Raw genomic sequence first — 14,754 nt, forward strand, 5'->3', positions numbered from 1 at the left:
TGGGGCCACGGGAGCTACTGAGGTGCCGCCCTGCTGCCCACAGGAGCAGCCCCAGCGTGTCCCTAAGGACCTTCATGGGGAAGCCTCCCTTCCGAGACACCTGGTTTTCTCGGGGGGGGATAGGGAGCATTGCAAACAGGGTCTCTTGTAAGGAGTAGGGGGTTTTGTTGGAGACAGTTTCTGGGCCCCAGGATGGGGAATGGCAGGGGCCTGACTGCTCTTCTGACCCCAGCTGGCCCCAAGCGCAGCGAGGAAGGGCTGCAGAGGCTGAGCGGACTGTCAAGACTGGCAGTGGCTTGGCAGGCCCTGGAAGGAGTGAGGGCCTGTCCCGGTGGCTGTCACCGCCTGCCCACTGCGTTCAGACTGGTCAGAGCTCAGGCCATGGCATGCGGACCGCTGGTGTCCAGGCAAAGAAGCACCAGGGGCCTGGCCTTGGGCTGGCTCCTGAGCCCCGTGGGCAGGGCATGGGAAACCCATAGTGCATCGGCGCCTTCGGCCTGTCCGCCAGTTATTGCTCAGGAAGAAATCCCCCCACCGAGGTGGCTGATGAGCAGAGGTCCCTGCCCGTTCTGCTCTGGACGTCCTTGTGCTTCTGAACTGGGCTGGTGGCTGTGGGCCAACCTGCTCCTTCCCGATGTGCGCCCACCATCGCAGGCAGCCAGCTGCTCGCGCGGCAGTGGCAGGGTCCAGAGCAGGGGCGTAGACATGTATTCACACCTGTGCTTATGCCAGTGAGAAGTGTCCCAGGCGCCAAAGCAGGTCCTCTGGCAAAACCCACACCGGGAGCGGGCAGGGTCTTCCTAGTGACAGGGCGGAGACATGGGAATGGGGGGCCGCTGCCAGGGGCCCGAGTGCAGCTGATCGCCTATTTAGAAACATCATGGACACCAGGCCGAGAGGAGATGGTTTCTCAAGCAGAGCCGTGCGCTAGAACTTTATCTGAGGGTCATACCAGTGCTGTCCTGTGTGGCAGCCACCAGCCAGATGTGCTCTTCAGAACTTGAAATGTGGCTCATGTGGCTGAGGAAGTGTGGGATGTTACTGACTTTCAATGAACCTAAGTTTGCATGTCAATGGCCCATGTGAGACCGAGGGCGCAGCCACCACGGCACTGTGCAGAGCTGCTGCGTGCTGGCCTGGGAGCTGGGGCGAGTGTGCACGTGTGTCATGCTGAGGTGCTCTCGCTTATAATCAGGCGTGAGCCGTGCTGTGCTCAGGAGCGGGAGGCGCAGAGCTGACACCAGCCCTGAGCTTGTCTTGCTGGGCCCCTCTCTGGGGGCTCCTGCTCCCGGAGCCCCTTCTGCAGCTGTCCTGCCAGGCCCTGTGGTGGGACTCCCAGCCTCTCCGGGAGCCAGGGGGTTGGCAGCTTGGCCTGTGTCGGGAGCGCTGGCCTGGGGCAGGCGCCAGGCACGGTGCGGTCTTCCTCGGGCGCCTTCTTCCCTTGGCTTCAGGGCAGAGGGCCGACCCTGCCACCAGGCTCCTCCTTTCTGTCTGAGTCAGTGGGCAGAGCAGCATTGAGGTCCCTGGGTGTTGCCAGGCGAGCAGTGTTGGGCACATCTGTGCCCAGGGGCCTATGGAGGAAGCTGGTTGAGATCATGGCACAGTGGAACCAGGTGCCCCTGGCTTGACGACCAGTCATGCGTTTGCCGTTTCTAGGCGGACTCTTGCTCGGGCGCTGCTGTGCCTTCCCCACGGGTCACAGGGGGTTGGCTCTCTGGGCCTTGCAGGTGCAACCCCTAAGCACAAGCAGGTGGCATCTTCCAGAGTGTGGTTGCCAGTCCTATGGAATGGTAGCAGGTCGCTGCCTCCAGTTTACAGATGAGCAGAGCGAGGCACAAGTGGGTAGGTGATTTGCCCCAGTTCACAGAAGGACCCGGTTCTAAGTGTGGAGTCCATGTAGGCGCTCAGATCTGTTCTCAGGGCCTCCCTGGGAGGGCGTGGGGCCTGCACACTACCCAGGGCCCAGCACCCTAAGCACCCAAGTCAGCACTGCAGGGTACTGCCCACTCCATGCCTGTGTGTGCCTCTCCAGACTGCTCTCCCATGTCTGGCTGGTGAGAGGGGCAGCCCAGTGCCCTACAGTGCCTGGTGAGAACCAGGGCCCGCACCGTACAGTGCCCTACAGTGTCTGGTGAGAGGGGCATCCCAGGGCCTGCACCCTACAATGCCCTACAGTGCCTGGTGAGAGGGGAGCCTAGGGCCCATACCCTACAGTGCCCTACAGTGCCTGGTGAGAGGGGAGCCTAGGGCCCGCACCCTACAGTGCCCTACAGTGCCTGGTGAGAGGGGCATCCCAGGGCCCGTACCCTACAGTGTCCTACAGTGCCTGGTGAGAGGGGCATCCCAGGGCCTGCACCCTACAGTGCCCTACAGTGCCTGGTGAGAGGGGAGCCTAGGGCCTGCACCCTTCAGTGCCCTACAGTGCCTGGTGAGAGGGGCATCCCAGGGCCTGCACCCTACAGTGCCCTACAGTGTCTGGTGAGAGGGGAGCCTAGGGCCCGCACCCTACAGTGCCCTACAGTGTCTGGTGAGAGGGGCATCCCAGGGCCCGTACCCTACAGTGTCCTACAGTGTCTGGTGAGAGGGGCATCCCAGGGCCTGCACCCTACAGTGCCCTACAGTGTCTGGTGAGAGGGGCATCCCAGGGCCTGCACCCTACAGTGCCCTACAGTGCCTGGTGAGAGGGGAGCCTAGGGCCCGCACCCTACAGTGCCCTACAGTGTCTGGTGAGAGGGGCATCCCAGGGCCAGTACCCTACAGTGTCCTACAGTGTCTGGTGAGAGGGGCATCCCAGGGCCCGCACCCTACAGTGCCCTACAGTGTCTGGTGAGAGGGGCATCCCAGAGCCCACACCCTACAGTGCCTGGTGAGAGGGGAGCCCAGGGCCCGTACCCTACAGTGCCCTACAGTGTCTGGTGAGAGGGGCATCCCAGGGCCCGCACCCTACAGTGCCCTACAGTGCCTGGTGAGAGGCGCATCCCAGGGCCCGTACCCTACAGTGTCCTACAGTGCCTGGTGAGAGGGGCATCCCAGGGCCCGTACCCTACAGTGTCCTACAGTGCCTGGTGAGAGGGGCATCCCAGGGCCCGTACCCTACAGTGCCCTACAGTGCCTGGTGAGAGGGGAGCCCAGGGCCAGCTCCCTACAGTGCCCTACAGTGCCTGGTGAGAGGGGAGCCTAGGGCCTGCACCCTACAGTGCCCTACAGTGCCTGGTGATAGGGGAGCTTAGGGCCTGCACCCTTCAGTGCCCTACAGTGCCTGGTGAGAGGGGAGCCCAGGGCCCGCACCCTACATGGCTCTGTAGTGCCTGGTGAGAGGGGCAGCCCAGGGCCCGCACCCTACATGGCCCTACAGTGCCTGGTGAGAGGGGAGCCCAGGGCCAGCTCCCTACAGTGCCCTACAGTGCCTGGTGAGAGGGGCAGTCCAGGGCCTGCACCCTACAGTGCCCTACAGTGCCTGGCGCTGGTGGAGCTCTGGAAGTTGGTGGAATGAGCATGCAGGGAATGTTTGGAAGAGAAACTGGTTGGGGTAAAAATCAGGTTGAATTTGAACTGTTTGCTTTAAGTTTAACTCCTGGGTTGGCATGTGCCCCTGGCAGCCCATGAGCAGTTCTCACGCCAGGCGGGTGCCGCTGGTGAGACTGGGCAGGCCGAGGGTCCTTTAGAGGGCAAGGCTCATGTGTGGGTCTCCCTCTGGGAGATGGAATGCAGATATGGGCCAGATGAAGGAAATCCCAGGCTTAAGTGGCTTATGGGTTGAAACTTTGGGTTGCAAGTAACAGAAATCCAGCTGAGCTTGCTTTAGCTCATGCAGCTGAAAAGTCTTGAAGAGACAGCCTTCAGACACAGCTGGGCCCCAGGCTGAAATGGCGCCATCGGGACCAGGTCCCGCTGTGCCCTGCCTGCCTTGGTGGGCGCCATTTGGGGCAGCTCCTTGGGGAAGCCAGCTGGCCCAGGTGGGGCTGCTTCTGAGAGAAAAATGGGCTCCAGGAGGGCTCTGGCCCTGACCAGAGGAGGCTTCTCCTGCTTCCCTCCGCCCTGGGCTCCCACCCGCCCACCTGGAGCTACAGGGCAAGAGCAGCCTCTCCCAGGGGCTGCGCCGAAGCCGACACCTTGGGCTGGCTGCTCACCCTGTGGACTTGGGAGAAGGGTCAGCTGGCTGGAGAGACAGTGGAGGAATGTTCAGCAAAGTCAGGTCATGGGAGCAAGACAGGGTCTGAGCTCAGGGCTGGGGTGTGATTGTTCAGTCACAGGCTAGGGTAGGGACCCAGGCCTTCAGTCAGGGCAGCCAGTGGCCTCCATCATGGCCCAGCAGCCTCAGCATGGGGAGAGGAGGGAGGTGGAGGGAGCCAGGCAGGGCCGGGCCCACAGCACCTGTCGCCGGGAGGCCAGGACTACCATTGGGTGGAAGCAGTAGGGAGGGAGAGGAAGCTTGTCGAGAAGGACTCTTTCTGCCACAGGACCTGCCAGAGGGCACCCGGCCTCCGTGGTGCAGGTCCCTGGGCTGTACTGATGAGGGGCTGGGACTAAATCCGTGCCCTCCAGCTTTTATTCGGTGGGCAGGGAGGTAGACTGAGCCCTCACTTCTGGCTGCCTCCGGGGTGGGGGGGACGCTGGAGCTAGACCTTCCACTGTCCATTTCCACTTACAGGTGGCTCTCCCCTCTTCTCCCACTGCCCAGATATCCGTGGTCTACAAAGCTTCCTGGACCAGGCCTCTCGGCTGGGCCTTGATGTCTCTTTACAAAAGGTGGACAAGAACATCAGCCACGTGTTCACCAGCCTCTTCACCACCATGAAGACGGAGGAGCTGAATCGCTACCGGGACACGCTGCGCCGCGCCATCCTGCTGCTCAGCCCGCAGGGGGCCCACTCCTTCATCAACGAGGTAGGTGGGGCCTGTGGCCACAGGAGTGGCTGCCCACGTGGCTCACATGGGCTGCAGGCATCGTCTGCTTGTCGTGCGTGGCGGAAGCACGTGGGAATCCCCGGGTGCTGGGGTGACAGCACATGGCAGGGTGGGGAGACCGGGCACAATGTGGCTCCTGCCTGGTCCCCAACAGGTGGCCCAAGACTTGCCCAGATGCTGGGAGGCTGGGCAGCGAGTGGGAAGACTGTTTACAAGTCACTGGCAGAGGTTTCTGAGGCAGCACTCAGGCTGGCTTTATTGCTTTCCTAATGTTCCTCTCTGGTTGGCAGTGTAAGCTCTGGGGTAGAGTCAATGTCAAGCTCTCTGCAGGGGCGGCGGCTCTGCCTGGGGTGTGAGCACCTGCAGGAGGTGTGGTTGCCTATCACCAAGTGATACGTGGTATATCTGTGCTTTGTTTTTGGTGACTTTTTTTAAACACCTGCATTAGGGGTTAGGACCTTTTCATGAAGACAGGGCTCACATATTTAACAAAAAGCCATTCATTTTAGGACAGACAACTAGACATGCTCTGGGAGCTGGTGATTGGTACCAGTCCTGGTGGTCTAATGGCAGAGATGACAGCTGGCGTGTGGTCTTCTCTCTGGCCTGGGTTGGGTTCAGGGGGCAGGGGACATGCTGGGATGCCATGTGCCCGGGAGCAGAGCCAACTGTGGGGTGGTGGCGGCTGAATGCTCCCTGCACTTCCCCTCTAACTCGCGGCCTTGGCCTCTGATGGAAAGGGAAATGAATGAAGGGTAGAAATCTACTAGTTCCACCGGATGCAATTTGCTTGCTTATTCTGCTTCCCTCTAATTAATGATTCCTCCGATGCTACCCACGTGTCGGGAGCCAGCATACCCCTGCTGAAGAGATCTACACCTGGAGGCCATGCTGGCCCATAGCACTGCGCTCTCCCTCACCATCGGGGCGCTGGCGGTCAGGCGCTGTGACGTCCTGTGGGCACTGCGTTTTCACCAGAACCTGTTTCCTGTATGTAGGGTTCAGGCCAGTCCCGGAAGTCCAGGGTTGGCAGCATGCACCGATGGGTCCGGGCGTCCTCAGAATGTCCCCAGGGTCTGCTCCCAGGGCAGCTTTCCCCATCCAGTCCCCACCGGAGTTGGCTCTGGTGACCTGTCTGCTAACTCTGCCGCCAGCCTCCTCCTTCTCTTCTCGTCCGTCCCTGTCCTCCTGTCCTCACGCCTTTCCCCCTGTCCCTGCTCTGCTGCTGAGCTTGGCAGGGAAGAACACTGGCTTGAGAGTGACGCAATTTGGGGCAGGTCCCAGCCTCCCCCCACCATGGCTGTGGGAAATCTGCCTCACCTTTGCGTGAGGAGGTGGCAGTTGTGGGTGGTGGCTTCTCCCCAGGCGTCCATTCTCTTCTCACTGTGTGCCTTCATCATGCCCTGCCCGGAGGAGGCAACCGCCCCACCTCAAGGCCCTGGAGGATTCCACACATAACCCAGAGCGGCCCAAACACGCCATTTCCCAGCGGCTCCTGATGCGACTCCTGCAGTGTCAGATGTGCTTGGCGTGGCTGCAGCCACTGCTTCCCTTCCCTAGGCCGCGTGTGCACGCCTTGCTCTGCTGGGGCCGCAGAGCTGGGGGCCCGGGAGCGGCCACCTGGGCAAGAGTGATGTGCTCCTGAGGCTGTGGCTGGAGGCTGTGTGCAGAGCCACACCCGGGTGCCACTGCCTTCAGCTCCGCCTGGTCAGTCTTGGTCTCTGGTCCCATGAGCCTGCCACTGGGCATGGGGAGCCATTGTTTCTGGGGTTCCCTCTAATCTTCCCACTTTACAAGTGAGACACCTGAAGACGTTAAGGGACTTGTGTGAGGTCATGCAAGTTGTCACCAGGGTGCTGGACCGAGTCAAGTCCAGATCTGACCCACTCCAGAGGCCTCGCTGTCCTGTGGCCAGAATGGCCACAGGGATACAAGGGATTCCAGGACCGTAGTAGGTTGAGATGGCCATGCTGGCTCCGCGGGGGAAAGCAGGGCTCTAGGGTCTGGCAGAGGTTCCCAGGGTGTCCACGCCTCCACTGTGAGCAGGAGGGAGGGAACCCCGACCCTGGAGGTGGACTGGCCCCTGTGACTGGGAGGCTAGCTAGCCCAGCGGGTCCCTGTGGAGACCCGGGGACGCCGTCCCAGCAAGAACGCTCCGTTCACTCCTGAACGCATTGTGTCTACACTGACAAGGACAGACAATCGTCATAAGGCTGACCCACTGCCAGGACATGCCCTGATGTTATGAAACTCAAAACGCTGCTATGGGGCAGGCAGCACTCACCACCCCCCGCTGTTGATGACGTGTACCAGCTGTGCCCGCTCAGGGCTGGCATGGAGGCACAGGAAAACCCATGGCTATGTGGCCTGCTCCCCTAACCCCTCGAGAAGCATGTTGATGGGAGTGAGGGGGGAGATAGCTTTGCCTGATTGGTGGGGAAGGCTGGCACTTACACTGTCATTCGTGACAAATTCGGCATGACAGACGCCGACTTGGCCGCCTGGGACACCAGTCCGTGTGCTGCGTGGGTGCTGCTGTTTCTCCTGGCACCCAGGGCATAGCCACTCATTGTGGGGTTGTGGCCGGGGCCCATTCTCCACGGGCTTCTCTGTAATCCCATTTTATTGGGGCGGGGGGCGGGTGGCTACCCTTACTGGGGGCCAACGGTTGGGCAGCTTGGACTTGGTGGTGAGTGGGAGGGTTGGAGGGTGGTGATGGGAGGTATTGGGGCATGCTTGTGGGCTCCTCTCCCAGGCCCCACCTCAGATCCCCTTGCCTTCCATTGCTCAGTCTTGAGTCCACACCCCCTTCTCTGAGGTCTTCTCCTCACAGTCTTAACAACCACACATCAGCATGCTACTCTAGAAGGCTCCCCTGGGGGACTGCGCTTAGGGTGACAGCGTCTGGTCTTGTGACCTCAGGTGCTGGGCTAGGGAGGGCGCCCTGCTCTGGGCATGGCGCTGGAGCTCTGAGGAGGCAGTGGGCTGCAGGCAGGCGCCACTAACTGGGGAGGGAGCAGAGCCTTTGTCCTGAGCACCCGGCTCCTCTCTGGGCTGCTGGCTGCTGAGGGGGCTCCAGGGGCAGCAACACCCCCTGATGCTCTGTTCCCAGGCTCTGTCAGCTGGACCACCAGCCCCACAAGCACAAGGCAGGGAGTAGTGCCCTCTGGCCAGGGACAGGGCTCGGCCAGAGTGTGCGTGATGCTTCCTGGGGCAGGTGACACTGGCTGGGTCTGCAGGAACGAACCTTCATTCCCCATGGTCAAGGTGGGTGAGGTGGGAGGTCAGAGAGCCCGTGTTCAGAGAGGGGTGTGTGGTGCGCTTGTAGCACTGGGCGGGGGTGGCGAGTGGCCAGAGCTGAGGCTGGGATGTCAGCAGGAAGGGTCTCCCTAGTCCAGGGCAGGGACCGGAACTTCAGGACTGGCTTGTTGTTGGGGTCCTTTTCAGGGTCTTTGAGGTTAACGGCCTACAGTGCACGACATAACCACAGCCCCAGGGCTGTTGGGGGCTGTGCATGTCTTTCTGTTCATTCCTCTCTAGTTCTAGTTGGATGGGGAGATCTCCAGTTCACAGTCAGTTTTAGCTCTGGGCTTCATCTTATCTTCCTGGAGGAGCTTCCATCCACCCATCACCCATCCACACACCCACCCACCTATCTACCCACCCACCCACCCATTTATCCTTCCACCATCCACCTACCCATCCACCCTTCCACCCTTCCACCCTTCCACCATCCACCCATTTATCCATCCATCCATCCATCCATCCATCCATCCATCCATCCATCCATCCCATCTACCCACACACCCATCTATCCATTTGTTCACACACCCCCTCTCCCCCTAGCCACCCAATCGATAGGAATTGGGTTCCTAAGACAGACCGGGAACCATATCAAGGGCTAGCGGGAAACACTGAGGTTCCACACACTCCACGGCCATAGTCCTTCTGGGCAATCCTTGCAGTGGCTCTCCCCCTAAGGCCTCCTCTGGACATGTGTGGGGCTTAGGTCTCTGTCCTTTCAATGGTCATCATTTCTGTGTCCCCGCCTCCCTCTTTGCTTTTGTATCCTCTTTATTTCCTCCTCTCTTCTCCTCCCCCATCTCTTTTGTTTCACTGGAAAGAATAGAAAAAGTGAACTATTTTAAGGGATAGTTGCAGCAGGTGGCATTTTCCTTTGCAGCTAGACAGATAGCAGTGAGCTCTGCCTGTAGCAAGCGAGAAGGGTAGAGAGAGAACACGAGGGGAATGGCCTGTTGCTGGGACAGCTCCCCATTGCTCTGGGAGTGGGGTCACCTGCCAGCAGGCTGGGAAGAGTAGGTGAATGGGAAGGACAGAGGTGGAAAGGGCTACTTCCTACAGCCCTGCCCACCCTTGCACAGGCGGCTTCCCAGGCAGGGAGCGTGCCAGAGGCATCAACCCTGTTCTAGAAGCACAGCTGGATTAACTCCTGGCTTCTACGCACTGCTGCTCAGAATTTGCTGCAGTGAGTGAGCTTTTCCCACAATTTGAGTATAAAAACTGTTCTTTTTAATATATTTGTAGCGAAGGTGAATTAAGTAATCTCAGTGTTCTGTTGTCCCACATGACATATGCAAATACTTCTCACTCCACCAGTAAGACTTTAGCAGATGACTTTATGGCTCAGAGTTAGGATAATTCTGTGCTATTTAAGTATCATTTACCAGAATATTTTAAATTACTAATTAATTACAGGAGATTAATTTTTAAATGTGGCCCCGCATTTGCATTTAATTATATCCTACTGTTTATGGATTTTAAAGCCTTAGCACTTTAGCAACTGCTACAAGTCTGAGAACTCATTTTTGGTCCCTTTAGAAATTCTTAGCGACGAGATCCCAAGGAAGAGCTGTTCTCAGCGTGTGCTCCGCAGGTCTGGGCTCAGCACTTGGGCCTGGTGGAGGTGGGAGGGACACGGAGCTACCCTGCCAGGCCTGTGCCCAAGACTCCACACGGCCACTGTCTCCTTCCATCTCCACATGCCTCTCGTCCTCCAAACCCCCTGCACACTGGGAAGCCGCTGTGGACTTCCTCTCTGGGCACCGACCAGCTCTGGTCTTCCCAGCCCTCCGCCCCTTCTCCCTGGCAACACCCTCAAGTCCTGGGTGCCCACAGTGTCCTGTACACACCCCATTGCTGCCCCCATCCAGGGCCCACACAGCACGATATTTGTGCTCGTACCTCCCACCCATGGGACCGAGTGTGTGCGGCCACCTTGCCGAGGGAGATGGGCCGTGTCCATCTTGCTCATGGCCTTTCTGGGTCTGTGGACGGTGCCAGCATCAGCCTCCCAGGATCTCTGACCCGCCCCATGCAGACGTCCCCTAGAAGCAGGACTGCCCAGTGGGCAGACTGAGCACGTTCTGAACCCATCAGCCAAGCAGGGACATGTGATTGTTCCACAAGTATTTGATGTTTCATTTTTTTAAATCCTCATCCGAAGATATGTTTTATAGATTTTAGAGAGAGAGAGGAGGAAGAGAAATAGAGAGGGATGGAGGGAGGGAGAGAAGAAGGGTGGGAGGGAGGAGGGAGGGGAGAGAGAGAGAGAGAGAGAGAGAGAGAGAGAGAGAGAGAGAGAGAGAGAGAGAAACATCCAGTGGTTGCCTCCCATATGCGCCCAGACCAAGCATCTAACCCACAACCGTTGGGTGTATGGGATGACACTCCAACCAACTGAGCCCCCAGGCCAGGGCTAATATTAGATTTTTGCTCGTTCAAAGGAGCATCTGAGCCCTCATCAAGGGAGAGTGTTGACTGTGATGATGTTGGTGGTGATGAGGGTGATGATGATGGTGGTGATGAGGGTGATGATGATGGTGGTGATGAGGGTGGTGGTGATGAGGGTGATGATGGTGGTGGTGATGAGGGTGATGATGTTGCTTGCTGTGTGGGGTTAACGGCTCCTGGGCGCCAGGCCCTGTGGTTGTGGAGTCTGAATGAATAGTTCAGGGCTCACTGGGGATGGGACACAGCATCCTCCTTTGTCCCACGTGGGACCAGGGTTGTCTGGGAGGCTGGAGTTAAGTTTGACTCCTGGAAGAAGGACCAAGAGCTGTTTGTGTGTGCAGAGGCTCTGATGCTGGGCCTTCGTTCTGGTTATCTATTGCTAAGGGATAAATTACTCCAAAACTTAGCGGCTTAAAATTAAAAAATCATTTTATTATCTCATGTTTTCCTTGCATCAGCGGTGGTTTGGCTTCGAGCCTGTGGAGCAATTCTGGTCACAGTGGCTGGACTGGAAGAGCGAGGGCAGCCACGCTGGGGCCTCGCCCTCCTGCCATCGCCCGAAGGCGCTAGTTTGAGCTTCCTTACAGCCCAGCAGCCTCGTGGTGGTGAGACCTCCTGTGGTGGCTCAGCGCTGTGGTGTGAGGGCTGCAGCAAGACCGCAGGAAGCTGGGGTTGTCTGTTCCGGGGTCCGGGCTGGATCCGGGGAGAGGGGCTGGGTGGCACAGGGGTTTGGCTTTTGAGGTGTAGACATTCATGGTCCTACTATTTGAGAGTGGCCTACTAGTGACTGCCCGGAGGCAACGTTTTTGTCATGTCACCAAATGAAATCACAGTTGTTCTAAGGATGGAGCCAGAGCTGGGCCTGTGGGGTGATTGGAGGAGAGGGCGTGGCAGGGTGGGGCCGTCCACAGGGGAGCTGAGCATCCTTCGCTGCCTGGCTGGCTGCCTGTGTCTTGCCATAGCTTCTGAGGCCCATTCCTTGTCATTGCTCTTACTTCTTTGCCTTTTTCTTTTTCAGTCCTCACCGAGGATCTGTTTAGAGAAAGGAAGAGAGAGAGAGAGAGAGAAACATCGATGTGAGAGAGAAACATCGATTGGCTACCTCCCATAGGCGCCCGACCAGGGATCGAATCCACAACCTGGTGGTGTGGAGGACGATGCTCTGAGCACCCAAGCTACCTGGGCAGGGCTCCTACCTCTTGCTATGGAGAGAAAGTGAGGTCCTGAGGAAGGGGAGACTCTGGATGACCAAGGGCCCAGGACAGATCCCTAGAGAAAGTCACCTGCCTAGCGTCTTGGCTCAGCCAGACCAGGGAGTCTGCCCTCAGGAGTGTCGGGGTGGGTCCATCTCAGGCCGGGCGCCTGCCAGGGAGAAGGCAGGCTGCCCGAGGGCAGTGGCAGCTGGCAAACCAGATGTTCTTGGCATCCTTCCTTCATCAAAACCGGCATTCCTAAGCCCTGTAATTGAAGAGTTAGAGAGTAGGTACATTGAGGGTGATATTTAATACTTATGTCCAAACTGGCAATACCTTGACATTAATTGTCCTCTTACAATTAAGCCTAGGAACCCATCACATTGCCGTGTAATGGGCTGTGGCTATGTAGGGCTCTGGTGAGGAATGGGGTGCTGAAGAGTAGAATTTGTCATTTAAACCCCAGAGCAAAGCCCTGGCTGCTGCTGTGATTTCTCCCCGCCTGTGTTCCTGGGGATTGACTCCCCATTAATGAATGTTTGGGAGCCTGGGCACTGAGCTGTGTGGGTGAGACAGCCCTGTCTTCCTCAGGGAAGGGGCACACCATCGGCAGCATAGGGTGGATGCGAGAGTAGGGGGTGGGGGTGTCTACAGGCCGGTGCCTCCTCCCTGTGGCGCAGGCAGCTTTCTGTAGGAGGCAAGGTGTGACCGATTCTTGAAGGACAGCAGGAGTCAGCCAGGGGCCCCGTGGAGTGAGGGCCTCCGAGGTGAGGGCTCAGCAATGCAGGAGCAAGGAGGGAACCACACGGGAGCTAGAGGAATTGTTTTAGGGGAAAAGCAATAGATATTTTAATATGGCAACACCAAAAGGCTTGTGAACAAAGACTAGGAGGCAAGGCCCTGAGGGACGCTGGGTTCCATGCTGGGTGCGGGACTCAGTCCTGAGGACAGAGAAGCCTCACAGCACGGGGGCGCCCGTGCTCCAGGAGTCTCAGGATCAATTGGATGGGGGGCTGGGGCCAGGGAGGAAGGGGGTGCCAATACGTGAGTCCTGAGAAAGGCAGGGGTGACTGGAGGACTGTTTTGGAAGTATATTGTACAGAATTTGGATGAGACGCCAAATCTTAAAACTATACTTGTAATTTTAGCATAGTTTTGATTTATAGGAAAACTTTGAAGATGGTGCAGAGAATTCTCATGTTCTCCATCCAGTTTTCCCTGTGCGTTTTGCATTCGTATGCATTTGTCACAATTAATGGACCAGTATTGGTGCTCTCACCAATTCCTAAAGCCCATGCATTATTCAGATTTCCTCAGCTACCCACCGCCCCTCCTGCTCCAAGATTCCTCCTGCACACATCACGTGTGCCACCTGGCTCCTTAGGCCCCTCCTGGCTGTGACCATTTCTCAGACTTCCCTGGCATTGGATGACTGGCAGTTTGGGGAGCGCTTTGTAGAACACCCCTCAACTGGCACTTGTCTTGTGTTTTTCTCGTGATTAGACAAGAGGCTTGGTTTTGGGGCAGAAGACCACAGAGGGAAAGCCCCTCCTTACCGTATCACATCAGCACGGTTGGTGCGACCGTGACCTACTGGCGGGGCGTGTTCTCAGCAGCTCTTTGGGAAGATGTCCCTATGTGGGTGTGCACTAAGGAGTGGGGATGTACTCCACCTCGGGGGGCGAGGGGTCGCGGGAACTACATACGTGATTTGCAGTTGTTTGGGGGGAGAGCCTGGGAAAGTCCAGTTCTCTTTCTGAAGGGAAATGAGCTGGCTGTGGCCTGTGAGGTTGATGGTGGGCAGGTGGCAGGAGAGGACTCAGTTTCCTTGAGGATTCTTCTTTGGGCCACCTCTGCCCTCGGGCCTCGCTCTGAGGGACAGTCCAGGAGGTGGTGGAGGGAGGGCTTGCACGCTCTGGGCTCTAGGTGAGTGGGACTCAGCACCCCTCCCCCTCTCGGTCTTTCCTGCAGCTTCCCTCCTCCCGCCACAAACTGGAAAAGGCTATTTAATTGAACTCCATTCATGTCAAGTCAAACCTCCAAGCATTGTTGCATGTTGACTTGTAGGTGTCAGCCCAGGGCTGATGCCAGGAGTAGAGGCGAGGGCGACGTTTTGAGCCCTTGGAGGCCCAGCGGGGTGTGGTCCTCTGTCAGGCGGCTCCAGCCCCAGCCTCTCCAAGGCAAAGGCATCTGTGGGGTTTCCGGCCCTCCCCCTGCCCCCTGCTTGGGAGGGGCATCTTCTCACCCCTGGGGCTCCCCCTGAGCGTTCTTTTGGGAAGAAGGGCAGAGAGTGGGCATTGTTGCCTTTGGGTGTTGGCATGACATTCTGGCGAAGGAGGCATCGCCAACGTGCCCCAGCCTCCACCTGCGATGCTCAGTCCTTTCCGTGTTGTTTCATGGTGTTTCTGTGAAATAAAGTTTGTTAGCACCTGTTCAGCACAGCCCAGAAGGTGACAGGCACATGTGGCTGATTGGATCCCTGAGCTGGTGGGAGACTGGCACAGGCTTTGCCTCCCGGGCACCGGCCAGAGGCTCCTTCAGACCAGAGCTGCGAGGCGTGGCGGTGCAGGCTGCGGCTCGGTCCTCCGGCAGCGCGGGCCTCTGCGGGGTTGGAGGAGGCTGAGTGGGTGGCCGGTCCCTCCTCCCGGCTGCAGCTCTGGCTCTTTCCCTGACTGTGTGGGGCTCAGGGAACGCGCACCTCCCCATGCAGCTACTTCAGCCATGGTCGGTCGCCAGGATTAACAGCTTCATGCAGGTGAAGGGCTTAAGGAGGTGCCAGCGCAGTGTTAGCTGTCCCTGTTTCTCACACAGGCAGGACGTGCTTAGGAGTTTGTGAGCGAGAGGATGATTTGGGTTCTTGTTCATTCATCTGTTTAAAACACACGGTCAGTGAGAGGTATCA

At 58.3% G+C, this 14,754-nt stretch overlaps 1 protein-coding gene across 4 annotated transcripts in view; it reads left to right on the plus strand.

Annotated features, from left to right (window-relative positions):
- Positions 1-14,754, plus strand: part of GRID1 (glutamate ionotropic receptor delta type subunit 1) — a 661,002-nt gene that overhangs the window by 231,997 nt on the left and 414,251 nt on the right. For all 4 annotated transcript variants that reach the window (XM_080640032.1, XM_080640034.1, XM_080640033.1 and 1 more), the window contains one exon: positions 4,682-4,887. In XM_080640032.1, the coding sequence (XP_080496158.1) occupies positions 4,682-4,887 (206 nt within the window). The remainder of the gene's footprint in view (positions 1-4,681; positions 4,888-14,754) is intronic.

The sequence above is a fragment of the Plecotus auritus genome (assembly GCF_963455305.1).
Source record: "Plecotus auritus genome assembly, chromosome: 9".
NCBI classification, from domain to species: Eukaryota; Metazoa; Chordata; class Mammalia; order Chiroptera; family Vespertilionidae; genus Plecotus; species Plecotus auritus.